The sequence below is a fragment of the Pyrgilauda ruficollis genome, unplaced genomic scaffold, assembly GCF_017590135.1.
Source record: "Pyrgilauda ruficollis isolate IOZ18807 unplaced genomic scaffold, ASM1759013v1 scaffold60, whole genome shotgun sequence".
Lineage (NCBI taxonomy): Eukaryota > Metazoa > Chordata > Aves > Passeriformes > Passeridae > Pyrgilauda > Pyrgilauda ruficollis.
This window is the reverse complement of record NW_024527711.1, coordinates 4874128-4890756: the sequence shown is the minus strand read 5'-3', so window position 1 is coordinate 4890756 and position 16629 is coordinate 4874128. Positions and strand designations below refer to the sequence as shown.

The window sequence follows — 16629 nt, the reverse complement described above, 5'->3', positions numbered from 1 at the left end:
AATTATGGATGCAAGTGGCAAATAACGCCGTTCCAGATGACTGGAGAATCAGGAGCCAAACAAACACACTATCTGTTGCTTGTTTTCCTACAGGCCAAAATGTTGCGATTGGGCAGATGTCCAAAAAGCCCTTGCGACAATCCATGTGGAAGAGGGAGGATTTCTGTAATAAAAACACTTCTGTTCACTCAATGTACAGATTGTTTTTGGAGTGTCTTTGAAACAGAGAGGTTGGGGGGGGGCATGAGAGAAATGAAAAGGCTCATTTGATTATTTTGTTGCCTAGTGCTAAGCCAGCCTGTCTCCAAATCCTTCTTAACTCAAATGAAGAACTTTGATGTACATATTGTGGACCAGGTGGTCAGGAGAACAAAGTAAAACAGTGAAGGTCAGCATTGGTGCAGGAATCATTTCCCAAGCACTTCAGAAATGCTAGAAAGAATACAGAGCATGGATGCTGAACTGTTGAAAAATATGTAACATGTCTGGAAATATCCAACACAGGGTTTTTTTTTTTTTATACTTCACAGAAAACTGACTTCCAAAACATTTGCAAACAGGAATTTGTTCTTTTTGGGGAGAGGTGTTGGAATACCCAGAACAAAAAAAACCCCACCAAAACAAACAACCTGAAACCATGGGAGAAAGGTGTGGAGCTGAGAAAACAGAGGGGAAAATACTAATTTGCCAGGAGGCAGTGACAACTTTTTTGACAGAAAAGTACATTTCACATCACAGAGGTTTTTTTCAGCTACAGTAACCCTGCCAACACATTTCACAGTAAATTCATTTGAGGGCAAAGAAAAAGAGTGCTTAATGCAGACACATGTAATGGAAATGTCAGTTCAATCCATCAGGATTGCTGAAGCTGGCAGCAAAGCTCTGTGCCATCAAGTGTACAATTGCTAAAATATTCATGTTTAACAATGGGCCTCTCAAAACATAAATACCTGTTTCTCCTGCTCTTCCCTCCACATACCTTCAATTTCCTTAAGCTCAGAGACCTCATCATTGTGGACCAAAGCACATGCTGGTCACCCATGTCCTGGGCAGGGAGCTCCCCTAAGGACAAACAGGTCCCAGCATGGGAATGCAGGGACAGAGAGCAGTTCCCTGTTCTCCAGATCTGGGCAGATTTGGTTGTGATGACAAGGACAGTCTTATCATGGGTCTTGTCCACGAGGTGCCTGAAAGCCTGAGCAAAAAGTGCTGCGGCAGCAGCCTCGTGTCACAGCACTCATCCCATAGCATGGCCTGCTTCTCCCACGCACTGGGGGAGGAGAAACTTGAAAAATGTATTTGGGGTCTGTATTCTTGAAAAACTAAAAGTTAAATTTATAAGGCCATGGAAAAATTATTTGCTGCACATAAAATATTAGTGTATCAGGTTTTGACATCTTGATTTTATTGTCAGAGCTGTGTGGGAAGCTGTGCACCTGTTCTAACACAGGGCTAGAAAAAAATATTTTGTCCTTTCTTAACTTGAGCAGGAAAACAAAAATCTGTTAATATGTCACAAAGCAACACTTCAAAACCTAGATCTGTTCAAACCAAAAATTTCCAATTAACTTCTGAATTAAATTTCATGTTGGTTTTGGCTCCTTATTTTTCTTTTTCAGTTTTCAATCATTAGTTTACACTTAACTTGAAGAGGCTGAAAATCCAAAATGCTTTTTTCTTTAAGGACATTCTGGAATTTGTCATTTAGACACTTTTGAGAGCTGTGTACGCTTCTGCTGAGAAATCTCTCAAGCTCAACCCTCCCCCATAAACAAATTCAGTTTTGACAAATAAGCATTTTCTGATAGGAAAAGTTATCTTGAGGTATTCCCTCCCAGCCTTTATTATCAGAGGGAGAGCAACGTACAGGATCTTAGTCTGCATCTTTTGACATATTTTACTTCCCTTGTGGCATCATCTTCTCAGCTCTGGAGAAAACAACTTTTCATGAAAAAAACCCATTATTTAATCCTTATGATTATTGCAGAAAAACCGGAAAGCCCAAATCCTAATGGCTAGAAAAACAAGCAGGATAGAAAACCCAAGATTTTTAGTTTGTAACGTTTATTTGCTATTAAGCAGATCTTGTAACTCAGGGGAATGCAGTTATTGTTGAATATGGGAATGTTATGACAGATGCAGTAGGAGCATTTAAAAATGAATTCTATCTCCTTAAGAAGTATGCACATTTGATGTGTGATTGTGGCACTTGCTTTTCAATGGGAAGTATCTACAAAAAAGTCCTACCAAAAAGTCTTCTCAAACTTCTCATTGCTACCACTGTTGCACACAGTATGAAACTAGGTTTGAAGGGAGAAGGGGATAAAGCTGTCTGGAGATAAACGTGGGGGCAGCACACCAATGACAGAAGGACAATTTGCTAGTGAGGTCCTTCAGGCTGCTATCTCAGTACAGCAGGGCATGGCAGCAAACATGCAGCTGTGACCAGATGGCCAGAACCATCCTGTCTGTATCAGCAGTAGTGTGGCCAGCATGACCAGGGCATTGGTTGTCCCCCTTGTACTGTACTGGCACTGGTGAGGTCACACATTGAATCCTGTTCAATTTTGGGCCCCTTACTACAAGAAGGAAATGGAGGTGCTGGAGTGCGTCCAGAGAAGGGCAGTGGAGCTGAGGAAGGGTCTGGAGTCTGATGAGGAGAAACTCTGAGGGAGCAGAGGGTGTTTAGCCGGGAGAAAAGGAGGCTCAGGGGGGACCTTCTCACTCTCTACAACACCTGAAACAAGGTTGCAGTGTATGGTGGGGGCTGGTCTGTCCTCCCAGGTAATAAGCAATAGGACAAGAGGAAACAACCTCAAGTTGCACGAGGGCAGGTTGAGATTGGATTTTAGGAAAAATTTCTTCACAAAATTTCTTCACAAATTTCTTCACTGCCCAGTGGAAGAGGCTGGAAGAGGCTGCCCAGGGCAGTGGTGGAGACACCATCCCAGAAGGAATTTTAAATGTAGTTGAAGCACTTAGGGACACTGTTTAGTGGTGGATGTGGTAGTGCTGGGTTAATAGTTGGACTTTATAATCTTAGGGTCTTTTCCAAACTAAATGATTCTATGTATAAAGGAAGGCCATTTAACATACAAAAGGATTTTTCTGTAAAAATACCCCAGAGCTCATATTTACAGAAATTTTACAAAGTTTCAGGGGAAGCAGTTCAGAGATTGTATCAAGCTTTGGGGTAGGTGTGTTCCAAAATCTGTCCTACAAGTCTAAAACACTTATTTTCTTGACTTTTTGTAGACACTGTTGATTCTGCAAGGCTGATTAACTTTGAAGTACATAGCTAGTAGTGTAGTAGTCATGTAGACAATCTGAAATGGCTGACTGTAATGAAAGGTTTGAATTGCTTTGCCATTCTGCTAAAATAATTCTGTATGCCATTTGTTTAGTTGCAAATAAATCTCTAGACAAAACTGTGTAAACAGAGCTGCCCCTCTACAAAGAGAAAGGTCATTAGGACATTAATTGGTAGCTAAACTTCAAGTATCTGAGGGACAAAAAGCTGTAAGCAAAATAAAAAGAACAAACACCTAAGAAGAGAAAGGAAACAGGTTTGGGAATTACAATCTCCATCTATGCTAATGAATTAAACATGCCCCGTACATGGGAGTCCAACTGGCAATCTAAAACTTATGTCCATTAATTAAAGAATGGAAAACCTTGTGGTGATCAGGACACTGAGAGAGGAATTACCTATTGTACTGGTTTTGGTGAGGATAAATTTCTTTATAGTAGCTGGAACAGGGCTGTGTGTTGGATTTGTTCTGGAAAGTGTTGGTAACATGGGGATGGCTTTGCTACTGCTGAGCAGTGCCCATGCAGAGCCAAGGCCTATTCTGCTCCTCACCCCACCCCACCCCACCAGCGAGGGGGCTGGGAGTGCACAAGGAGCTGGGAGGGGTCACAGCCAGACAGCTGACCCTGACTGACCCAAAGGATATCCCAGACCAGAGGGTGCCATGTAAAGCGGGGGAAGAAGAAGAAAGGAGAGGACATTTGGAGGGATGGTGTTTGTCTCACAAGACACTGTTTTGTGGGATGGAGCCCTGCTGTCCTGGAGATGGCTGCCTGCTGATGGGAAGTAGAGAATGAATTCCTGGCTTTGCTTTTCTTGCACAAGCAGCTTTTGATTTTCCTATTAAACTGTCTTTATAGCAATCTCTGTCTATGGGTTTTCTCACTTTTTCAGTTCCACATCCCCCCTGGGAGGAGTGACTGAGCAGCTGTGGGGCTTAGTTCCGTCTGGCGTTAGATCATGACACCTATTTGTCGAAGGCAAGCTTGTGAAAATGTTTATTAATTTAAATGTCTTACCTGTCATGTAACATTTGATATCCTGAGAATTGCTAATGGGATTGTTGTTTTTGAACATATACAGGTTGAAAGGCATTATGTTATTGCTACTCAGATGCTTCCACATATCATGGTCCGGGCTTGTCCAGCGACCCGCTAGCACATCGTAATCTCTCCGCCCCATGTGGATAAGCTTTGTGAGGGGGTCATACAGTCCTCCATGGTAGCCGATGATGATCTGGAAGCTGGGATTAGTGTCCATATAGATCTCCCCATATGCTGTGTACAGTATCTGCTTGATCATTAAGCCAGTCCCACTGAAGACAGCCAAAGGAGTGCCAATGTTATCGCAGGCTATGTAGAATTCATCACCGCTGCTGAGCTCCATTGCAAAGAGGTGGCCTTGGAGGTCATAGTACAGGGAGGTGATCTCAGAGCTCGAGTGGTTGTACAAGTGGGTGACTTTTGTTGGGTTGGTCAGATCTGCATAGAAGAACTGCAAGTGATGGCCATGGCTGGTTTTGCTGGAGACTCTCCTTCCTAGGCCATCGTAGCGGTACTTCACACTCCACCCACTTGCTTTATTGTAGGCTTTGATGAGCAGGCCAGCTGAATTGTACTCAAAAATATCATTGCCCCTTTGCTTCAGGAAGCCATCTTCATCCATTTTGTACTGCACATCCCCCAGTCTAGTAATCCTATCCCTGAGGTCATACCTGAGTGGTGTAAGGCGGGCACTATTCCCCGGACTCAACAGATGGAGGTTTCCATTTAGGTCATAGCTGTAACGCCAGAGAGGTTTGTCATTGATAGAGACAGTCTGCAACTGGCCATCAGCATCATATTCATAGGAGTAACGAGTTGTGTTTGCGTAAGGGCCAACCTTCAGCTCTTTCTTAACCACTCTCCCCATGTTGTCATACTGCACAGTCATCCAGTACATGAGAGACCGGAATATCTCATACTGGACCTCCTTCATCCTGCCATAGGCATCAAAATGTTTAGTGTGGGTCATGACAGCAGTGGTGATAATCTGGTTGATATCGTAGTAGATGACCCCAAATTTACCGAATTGCTCAGTTTTGCCTGACACGTCATCGTACCTGTAGAGGTCGATAGGCAAAGGCGTCTCGTTGATGACCGCTTGCATGCTGGTCACCCGGAAGCTGTTGTCATAGTTGTAGTCAAAGCGTGCATTCACCATGCCCTCCTCAGTGAAGCGGAAAATCTGTCGGTCAATGAGGGGTCCTATCTGTCTGTACCTGATTGTGCAGGTGAACCCTTCATTCTGCAAGTTTATGGTCTTCAGCATGCCCGCAGTTTCGTCGTACGTAAAACTGATCTTTGTGGTGTCGTAAAGCATCTCGGCTAACTTGGACAGCTTCCCATACTTGTAGATGACACGTCTCCCTGTGCCCAAGTACAAAGTGTGGAGGAGCTGCTCATCCTCTGTGAAGTCCTGAATTACTGAGGCATTGCCTTCGGGTGGCCGGTAGATGTTCCTGTAGTAACCAATGGAACGAATGGTTTCCAAAGTCTGACGGGCAACATTGGGCATGGTCACTGAGGACAACCGGTCATTCTTGTCAAACTCAAAGATGTACTGCCTCTGGCTGTGAAGGAGCAGCACCATGGACTAGATGGGAAGAAGAAAAGTATAGATTATATACCCGTTATTTCCAGCAAAATTATACTCTCACAAAACCTGTAAGATTCCTTAATCCAAAGAACAGGGCAAGTAGGACAAATCTCTGTGCCCATAGAATTCAACAGTGAAAGGTAAGGAGCTGCACATGGCACATCAGTATCCTCAAACATGAGTGGGTCAATGGAAGAAGCAGTTAATGCCGTGAGGAAGGTCCAAGTTCAGAATGCTCAGTTTTTCAAATCACTACCCTATAGCTGTCTTACAAAATCTCCTGTGCCAATAACCTTTGAAAGCTAACTAAATAAAATTGCTTGAAAAAGTATCCCCCAACACCTTTCAGTGATGAATTAATTAACTGTGTCAACCCATCTTCTGTTACCCTCTTCCTCCAAACTTCTGCCTGCACACTTATTTGTTCTGGGATTTTTATTTTTTTTTTGCATATAACAAACAATCCACATGGATTGTATAATACAAGGAATAAGTCAATACTTTTTCCTTTTTAAAAGATATGGCACAACTACAGTTTCCTTAAACTGTTTTAGGGATAGGTGCTATTCAAAAACCAGGAATAAAAAATTCCAGTCCCAGGTATATGTTTTATGGATCTGTGGATAACTGGGCAGTATAATGCTGAATGGTAATACCTAGAAAATATAAGTTCCATGCTAACCTACAGAGTGAAGGCCCCAGGAAACACTGCAAAGTGTGCTACAAGTGTGGCTGAATTAATGCCCCACTTATTAATTACATGTATTTTTGTAAGTAGAAATGGGCCACTTGAAGAAGGCAGGATGACAGACTCCATAGGTTGTTTTCACATGGAAAATCCTGCTGGAAATTCCTACTGTTCACTCTGCTGACTTTATCTGAGCATATTTTATATAGCAGTCAACTAAATAAAGCAAGATTGTGCTTAAAAAATCATGTGTCAAAGCTTCACAGTTCACATGATCTCAGCATGACTGGGAAAAAAAGATATCAGACAATTTTCAACTGCGCTATGGTGGTCTGGCATGAAAGCCACTTTCTGCATCTTAGTGGGACAGAAGAGGAGGACTGGACCATAAGGACCAGCAATTAGCTGAGGTGAAGGAGTGCAGGTGTACCGATGTCAAAGGAAAAAACCCATGTGCCTCAAATGCACCATCTCTGCGTGCCAAGACCATTCTTACCTTCTCCAGGTAGGTGTAGCTCCACGATTTACCATCAGCAAAGATTCTGGATGTAATTCTGCCAGACTGATCATACTCCATCCTTTCTGACATCGTGCCCCTCTGAATCCCTGCAATGTGTCCTCCTGGGGAATAGGTGACATTGACCCCGTTCAGTCTGCTGCTGGGTGACCAGAGACTGGGCCTCCCTGCATGGTCGTAGAGGATGCGGAGCGTGAACTTGCGGTGGTCATCATAGATTTTCTCAGTCCTTGTCACACGATCAAAGTCAAGGGACAGCAGGTTTCTGTTGTGAACCTACAGGAAAAAGAGGGAAAATTAGGAAGCTGGAAACAGTATACTAAGTTAGAAAGACTAGCCTTGTTTCACCAAATACCTCTTTACACCGCACTGGAGAGTATCCAGCTGTTGATTGCTACTGGATAAGACAGAATTTTTAAAGCAAAGAGTTGTCCTAACATTGCTTTTATTGACTTCAGCGAGGAGAGAGGCAGAAGTATGGTACTTTTGAAACACCACAGTGAAGGAATATTGCTCATATCCCAAATCTGGATTTAGGACTGCTACAGCAGACGTGACCTACAGAACACAGAATGACAACTTATTGCAAGCAATATTTCCAAGATATTCTACTTATCAAACCTAGAATATTGAGTCTTTTGCTTTCATGCAATTCAAAACACACTTGTAGAAAAGAAATGGATGTTGTGCCACCATAGCAGAAATCAGTGTTTTTCTCCAAGTTTACTGAATATAATGCAGGCATTGGAGGTTAAGCATTTCCCCTGAGATGAAATGTGGAGGCTTTAACCATTGTAGATCTTACAAAGAGCAGGACCTTTAACTTCATTGTCCTGGGGTTATTCAGAGTGGCATAATTATACTCTGATCTTTGTAAATGCAGAGGCACGGGAGGTAAGCAAAAGTATCGACTTCAAAGGCAAGAGCAGGAATACATTTCTATTCAGGGATTGCAGTGCACAGCAATACAAAAAGGAGCTGATAATACAACTCATGTTTAGCCATGTGTGCAAGGAGACTTACAAAACCACATCATCACAGCAGCAAAGTACTGGTTTGAAAGCAAGGAGGAAAACCAGTATTCCCAGTAAGAGCTTGCCAGTGAAGATAGATCTTTCTCCATCCCACCACTTCCAAACCTCTTTCAGCTAGTGAACAGCTTTCTTCTGGAAGGGTGTAGATTCTTCTTGGATGAATCTCAAACTCCAAAAACCTGGCTTGGTTTTCAGTTCCCTTTGCAGCCCTTCAGCTACAGTCAGTAAACCAGACTTTGCTGCCTGCTATGAAGTTTTCAGATCAAGTTAAAAACACTGCCCTATCCTGCTCTGGGTAACACTGATACTCCTGACTGAAGTGTTCAAAAACATGCAGATGTGGCACTTGAGGACATGGTTTGGTGGGGAATATGGTGGTGGTCCTTATTTCAGTTTGACTTGTAGGACTTTGTATGGTTGGACTTGCAAGAGAAAGGATGGGGTTCAATCAACAAAGAGGTTCCTCAGCCCTGGAAGAATAGGAGAGGGAAAGGCTGAATCACTGCAGTGCTTTTGTCTTGCATGGGCAGACATCTGTGCTGAAGCCTAGAAAACGGGGACACCAGAAAGCCAGAATTCAGAAAAAATTATCACAGGAGCTGGGGAGAGAAGGAATTGTAATGTACATGATGTATGTGTGAGGATGATGTAAAAGGCAAGTGAAACAATTTTCAATTTATGAATAACAAAGATAAAAGTTGCATATGACTTCAGGGAAGAAACTTGGTAGAAAGGTAGACAATGCTCGAATTAAATGTGTATGATACAGAGTCTAAATGTGCAATGGGAGAGAAGAAATCAGTCACTATAACAGGGAAGATGGAAAATAATTTAAAAAGTATCAAAACTCTTAAGTACAGATGCACATGCATAACTAAGAGGAATTTGGTATCTCCTCGGCACTTGCTGCTATAGAGAGAGAAACACAAGAAGCAATTCCTTGCAAAAAAAGACCAAAGCAGGAAGTAATAGCATCTCTGCCTCCCATATATTCAAAGAGCAGCTCCATCCTGGCAGCTGCAGCTTCTTCTTCTCCAGGTCTTTGCCAAGAAAGCTGGGAAGGGCTCTTCTAGGGCTGGAACAGTAATCCAGGCTGAATGAGGTCTTCCTGAGAAGTATGTTAGCAGCAGTGCCATTCACTGGGCTGGAAGGACCAAACAGCAGGTCCCTGGATAGCTCTTTAAGCTCAGTCCAAATGTCTGCATCCTTTGACTGGTGCCATAAATTGTTCCACCCTCCCTACGCTCTGGCAAGCAATGTCTGTGTGACTAGTTGGAACCAATCTCTCTTTTCCTGTATTTTATTTTTTAATTATTTGTTTTCTCCTGCTCTCTTGATGTAGTGTCTCTTTTATCTGTGAAGTGCTGCAGTGCAAACAGCAACCCCTCAAGGTGATGAGCAAAGTGAACCCTACCCTGTCAGTAGCCTCTGAAGAGGGTCTAAATCTTTTTCATACTTGTTCAAGGGCATGCCTTGTATAGAAGTGAATTTTCTTCAGAAGAACTGACAGGGCTGCAGGCTGCAGTCCAATAACTGTGTTTTATGGTGAGCAGCTAAACAAGGTCCCATCCTCCATCCCAGACCTTATTCTGGAATGGAGTCTGAATATCTCCTGCAAAAAGGTTTTGCCCCTCAGAGTGTTTGACAAGGCTTGTGATCAGCAGAGGATCAAGACAGGGTAAATTTAAATCCACAGTTCACAGTAGATTTGACATCCCTTTAAAATGTGTGAGAGACTAAACTTAACCCCTAACTCACGTTCCACAGTACTTTATTCAATCCCTTAGCTTCCTCTGCAGGAAAAAGAGCATAAACACACCATCATCTCTGATTTCTCCAATGCTTTCTTTGGCACTCCTTTAGCTTAAATGATAATTAAACAACATGCACTGATCTCCCTGGGAACACAACAGTACAAAAAGTGAGATGATTCTCATGAAAACAGCCTGGCAACCTTCAGCAGTAGAGGGCACAAAATACTCCTGCAGTGAGGACTCCAGGTGCCAACAACATCCATGTGATGAATGGCTGCCCACAAAGGAACTTCCCCAGCAAACTGCTAAAACTGCTGGAGTGGCCATAGCCAGACCTCAATGTCTTGCAGCAACTGTGGAGATCATCCTGGACCATCTTTATTATGGTCAGCATACCAGGAATGGTTAGCACCATATCCCCCTCTGGTCATGTTGGCTCTGGGGATTTCTGGGCTACTAGGTCTTGATGCCACCATAAAGACCAAGGCACTACCTGCTGCCAAGGTCTTGGGAAAATAAAAGTGATTTATGACAGGAGTTACTGCGGTTAAATAAATAAAGAAGTGAGCCAGCAGCTCTGTCTCGTTTTGCTGTCCTATTTGCTCTATTGTCAGAGATTATTTTACATCCTTCTTTATTGAAAACCTCAAGTTTGTTTAATTAAAAAAAAAAAGAGTCCTGTTCCTTAAAGGAGGATTTACTTAATTCTCTCTCTGCAAATGAAGTCTGTTCCTGCTGTTGGCCAGGGATGGGTGGAATTCATAGCCAGCCAATCTGCAGAGATATCTCACTGCCGGGTGGGTGGATAGAGAATCACAACTTTTCATGGGGTGTGTGGGACAGCAGAAGTGAAAGGAGCTGCTTTAACATATTTGTGCTGCTTTACAGCTGCCTGGCCAAGTACAAAGCCAGGTCAGCACTGGTGGAACTGGGAAAAAGGTATCAGGGTTCTCCCCTTTCCCTTCATGTGTGCAGAAGTCCCTGCTGTGTGCCTTATCCATGCAATAAGGAACTGTGTATTGTGTTATTTCCTAGGAAGGGTCAGGGAGGCAGCTGTGCAAGTGGCCTCATCATGCTGGGTGCTGGCTGAGCGCATGGCAACAGGCTGCCAGTCCCCAAGCACACCATGGGAGGAAGAGGCACAACTCATAAAAAGTGGATCCTTGTGGTGCCAGCAGAAAGGATCACTCTTTTACAGTGTCCAGATCCTGTTGTCCTCACTTCAAAGGCTTCATGAAATGATGCTGGAGCCTCTTTGGGATGTTCTTTCCCTGCGAAGCACTATGTCTTTACTGCTGTCTCATGTGAGCAGTGGGGTGAGGGGAGAGGGAAAGTAGTAACTTAGCCACATATAGAAGAAAATGGTAACATTTCCCAAAATGAACAAAAAATCTTGAATTTAGTTTTTCCTAAGTTTCTCTCCTGCCAGGGAAAGCAGCAATTATTGGTGTGAGGGAAGAGGAGAACATCACACAGAGAGCATGTTAAATGTTGTGCAATCCCCAGGGAGGCAATTAGCACCTAGCAGGTTTTTGTATAAGGGGTGCAGATGCTGCCATGCACGCACAGACACAGAGCTTAAAACATCTAGTACACCCTCAACAACTTTGAACCCCTGAACACAACCATAACTGAGCCCTTTGACCGTGTAACATGCGCTTCTGATTCACCAGAAGGGTCCTGATAGGCTCAAAATGTGAATAAATGCTGCCAGATTTATAGGGATACCAGCAACTAACCTGAAAATTAATTTTGCAAGTGTTTTTCCAACTGTAATACAATATAAAACACAGACACATTCTGTGTTTGAATCTACTGCAAAAATTTTGGGGTATAAAAACTGATATGGGCAGCTGAGCTGTGGCTAAATGAGTGGAAACTGTTTTGAACACCAAATAGCTGTGACACAGATTTCAAAAGGGCCTTTCTTTTCAGGAAAAGACCTTTCTGAAAATTTAATCAGTTATTAAAATGAAATGAAATAAAAAACAAAACAAAAAACAAACAAACAAAAAATCCAAGATGAACCCAACAAAAAAAGTGTGGTGACAACTGATCTGCAGATACACAGCAGTTCACACTGAAAGAGCAGCTTCAGCTTTCATTAGTGTTTGCATTTTTTCTTCTGGTAAAAACATATGAGGCTACTGATGCATGGGGAAAAGAACAGAGGCTGGGGTGGAGAGATTGACGAGAAATACTTGACAAGTGTGAGCGAGGAGAGACAGGAAAAATCACACCAAAGTGGCAGGGGTCATGCAGCCAGGAATAGGGAGAGGTGAAGAGCAAGGACTGGAAAACACATATCCTGAAACCAGAGCACTGGTATTTACTGCCAAGTTTAAGTGTGAATAAATAGCTGCAGTCCTTTTGCTGGGGTGGCATTACACAGCACTAAGCATTTTTCTCCGAGGATCTGAATTTGCCAGGTGCTGAGCAGCTTCCCAGGAACCGTTCATCAGCCTGTGACTCTGAGACTAGCAAGGTACAGGGTGAGTGCACAGGACTTGCTATTACAAGTTCCCAGCTTTGCCAGCAGTTAGCAGATGAATTACAGCTTATTGGGCAAAATCTTTAAACAGCCCTGACAAGTACGAGGTGCATTGTGCGGAACAATGTTTTCAAAACACATCAGTCTCAAGCACAGAAAGGTCTGGGCACTCCTGGAGGGAGAGTACTGTCAGGCTGGAGCTGCTTGTAACACTTCAGGGAACAATAGCAATTGTGGTGCAATGCCTTGTAAGCCCAGTTCTCCAAAAGGTTCAACAGATTAGCAATTTCAGGAATCCAGAGATTTTTCTGAGGTTTCCTAATGAACAGTATTCACAGAATCATTGAATGGCTTGGGTAGAAGGGTGCCTTAAAGATCTAATTCCAACCTCCCTGCCATGGGCACAGACACCTTCCACTAGATCAGACTGCTCAGAGCCCATCCAACCTGGCCTTGAACACTTCCAGGGATAAGGCAGCCATATCATCCTTAGGCGGCCTGTGCCAGTGTCTTACCACCCTCACAGTAACGAATTTCTTCCTAATATCTAATCCAAACCATATTTTTTTCAGTTTGAATTCATTCCCCCTTGCCCTACAACTCTATGCCCGTGTCCTAAGCTCCTCTCCAGCTCTCTTTGAACCCCTTTAGGTAATGGAAGGTGCTCTAAGGTCTCCCTGGAGCCTTCTTTTCCTCAGACTAAACAACCTCAGCTCTCTCAGCCTGTCCTGATATGCTTAGAAGGCTTTCAGTGCTCTGCTCTATGACTACCAGCAGCACAGGCAGAAAACACCTGCACTAACTGGTGTGGTATTTTATAGTTATGACTGTCCCTGGCTTGCTGGAACAGCCTGATATGATGGTTAAATCTGTGGCGTCTGATGGGAGGTCACACACTGCCAGTGATGCAGAGGACTGGTAGGGAGATCAGCAGCACCACCTTTGATGACTGAGGGAACATCAGTACATAAGGAGACATAATGATATATTCCAGTCATAAAGGTTATGTCACTGAGGGTGAACAGACAATTCTCTGTCCTGCAGCTCCATCCCCCTTGCAGACAATACAAATCATACCCATCCCTTTCTGCCATGAGACTGGGGACTGATGAGATGGGAAGTGGAGGACAAAAGTGCTCATGGTTCTCACTTACCCTCAGCCGACGTCCAAAGACGGTGACCTGCCCTCTCGCTTGCTCCTTCCTCTGCCTCCACTCCACGAGGTTGAGGCCGTTGTCGATGGGCAGGGTGACATTCCTCTTCCCCACCGTGGGGTTGACGGTGCCAGCCAGCAGATGTGGCTCGGTCTGCAGGGCCACCTCCATGCCATTGGCCAACATCAGTCTGAGGGAGCCATCAGCACCGATGTAGTAGCTGTTTCGGACTTGGTCTGAAGACAGAAAAGAGTTCTTTGCTGATCTTTGATGATACAGCTCCAGCTCTTCGTTTGCTCCCTCACCTACGCTGCATGAGCATTTCAGATGGTTGTAACCAAATGCACTCTGTTACTCACCTGTCCCACTCAAAGGGAGCCAACATCAATTTCATCAGGGAAAGTAAACATGGACAATTGCTTTTTCATTCTAATGAGGTTCGGCAACTTATATTCTTGCAGAAAGTCTTCCACAGGTTAAAAAAGTGAAATAACTGTGTAATCCTTACCAAAGGATGCAGGTTCAAATCTCTTCCTCTAGGCTAAAACACTGCGTGGTGAGATATTTGTTTTAAATCAGTCTGACTGAAAACTTTCCATGCTTTTATATCCTAAAGATCCTAATTTCACAACAGTATATGAGAAAGTGGGGCCACCTACTTTCCTCAGCTCATTCACTGTCTCACAAGTGACAGGAAATTGCACAGCAAGTTAATGCTAACCAGTTCCCCAAACAACAGCCAAATCCTTTCCCTTGAGAAAGCTTTCAGGAGGCAACTGAAGTCCTCATGTTTGGAGAGAAAGCAGAGGCATTAAGCTCCCACACGTCTCTATATATCTGGCCTCCACTAGCTCATGAAAGATCAGATTTTGAGGCCAGTATTTGGGAATTCAGGAGCTGAACAGAAGAGCAATCTCTCTTCTACATCCTTCAGGAATCAGGCAGGCTGAAAGCCCATCCTTTGAATCTCCAGCTGGCATTTATCTCTGCCGAGAGTAGCTCATGAAGGGTAAGAAAGCATGAGACTTAGTGCAGAATGGCTTTAAAACATATTATACAAACACTGCCTTATCTGAAGCTCCTCAAAAGCTGGAAAATATTACCATTTCTGTCTCCCAGGCTGCCATAAACTTTTAATTGTGAATAAAAACATTGAAAATTCCCATTAAGTGTTTTTCCTTTCTGAGGCAAGCTGGGTTTTGTTCCTTTCTGAGGCAAGCTGGGTTTTGTTCACTAGTGCTCTGCCATAGCTCAGCAGGTAATTTCACAGTGAAATTACCATTTCTTGTCCTCAAGAAATAGATCAGCAAAGAGCACAGTTTGGTACAGTTAAGGAAGGAAAGGGACACCAACTGGTCTTTTTTTATGTGGGTCTCATCCTGCTCCTGTGGTAGCCAGCTGGAGTTCTGTCACAGACACCTCAGCAGAACCACCGCTCAACTTTACACAGCAGTGATAATGAAACCGCTGGGGCACAGGATTTTGCCAAAAACACACAGCAGTGATCCACAATGCAGATCCAAGTATTTTAGCTCTACCACTGAGTATGTAAGTTGATGGTCTTTGACACAGACTCCAGCCAGATCAAACCCCTTCCACGCTTGAGTCTGCACATGGAGAGAAGGGCCAGCCAGTTGGCTGCCACACCTTCCTCAGATGCGTGGTTTGATGTTAAAGTATTAGGAGATGTGCTTTAAATCAAATCAGTAAAATATCCCTGAACAGGGGATATATTCCTCCCTCTTTTTTCCCTCACCAGGAAGCAGAGGAAGGCTTGAAGGTTTATATGAAATTAATCAGACACAGGATGTTCCCTTTGTTTTACATAATCACCACAGAAGGGTTATTGTCACCAGTGCTGTGGTACAGTGTGGGGAATGTAAATCCTCTACTTTCAAAATTTTCCCAAGAGAAGGCTCTTCCCTGGCTCTGGAAGGCATTTCTCAAGGGTTACATGAAATCCATGGGCCGTTGAATGCTGTGTTTTAGACTGCTTTGGCTCTAGGGCACTACTGCCCTACTTTGGCATTGAACAAATGCTCACTTTGTCACTAGTCCAGAAGACAAAATCCCACTGGAGTGTTGATGTGCCTGTTGTAGAAGCTCCTAAATCCATCCTACAAGAATTTGCAATCTTCTGAAAATGTCTTCTCAGATCTCATCTGTTCACAGTGTGATCCAGGTTTCCTGAAAGGTTCACCAAGAATTTGGTTCACCAAGCCACCTCTTCTGCAACATTATCCAGATCTTTGTTTAAAGTGAGCTTCTTCAGATGCAAACAGTTTCATAATTCTATACTTCTGAAGAGAGTTAAGCTGTTTGCAATTCTGCATGTCCTAATGCCAGAATGTCCCTGTGCTGGAGGGCAGGACAATGACAGAATTGACTGTGGTGCCATTATGTAACTGTGCCTTCAGTGCTGAGTGTATAAATCACACCACAGTCAATTTTGTCACTAAAGGGCCCCCAACAGTGGGATCCATTGCTTAATTAGGCTCTTGAGGTGAAGCCAACCTCATGTCTGTGCTGTTGCCACACATCTTAATGTGAGTCAGTGAAATGGGGTGGGGTAGGTTGCACCTGTCTTACAGGCTCAAGTAAAGAATAAGAAAGTCATGGTGCTTCCCTACAGGAATATGGGGACAGCTTGAGGGGGTTGGAACCCTCTCAGCTGCCCTGTCCAGAAGGGTAAAAGCAGTATTTCAGGCTTTCAGGTTGTCAGTTTTCAGGCTTTTCATAACAGGCACCTTCTTTTAGGAAAGGTTGATGTTGTTACAGGGAGGGGGAAAGAAATGGTATCCCAGAGATGTGGGAATAAATGTCACTCTGGAATACCCTTGCCCCACTTGGAGCAGTTTGCTCCTCACAAGGAAAAAAAATGTTTCACACCCCACTGTAATCAGTCACTGCCAGAGTGAATGAAATTTGGGGAGGAAAGAAAGCAGAGTCTGAAAGTTCCTTGCCTTTCCCCAAGCCCCAGAGAACAGGTGTGATAGCTCATCCTGATCCTAAGGAGGTTTCAGCTTTTAGAACCCAGAGATCCA

At 43.7% G+C, this 16629-nt stretch overlaps 1 protein-coding gene across 1 annotated transcript in view; it reads right to left on the bottom strand.

The window, feature by feature from the left end:
- The window catches only part of TENM4 (teneurin transmembrane protein 4), a 589520-nt gene that overhangs the window by 10678 nt on the left and 562213 nt on the right, over positions 1-16629 (bottom strand). The window contains exons 28-30 of the mRNA XM_041483687.1: positions 13586-13821; positions 7132-7428; positions 4330-5944 (exon numbers count right to left, since the gene is read on the bottom strand). Of these exons, the coding sequence (XP_041339621.1) occupies positions 4330-5944; positions 7132-7428; positions 13586-13821 (2148 nt within the window). The remainder of the gene's footprint in view (positions 1-4329; positions 5945-7131; positions 7429-13585; positions 13822-16629) is intronic.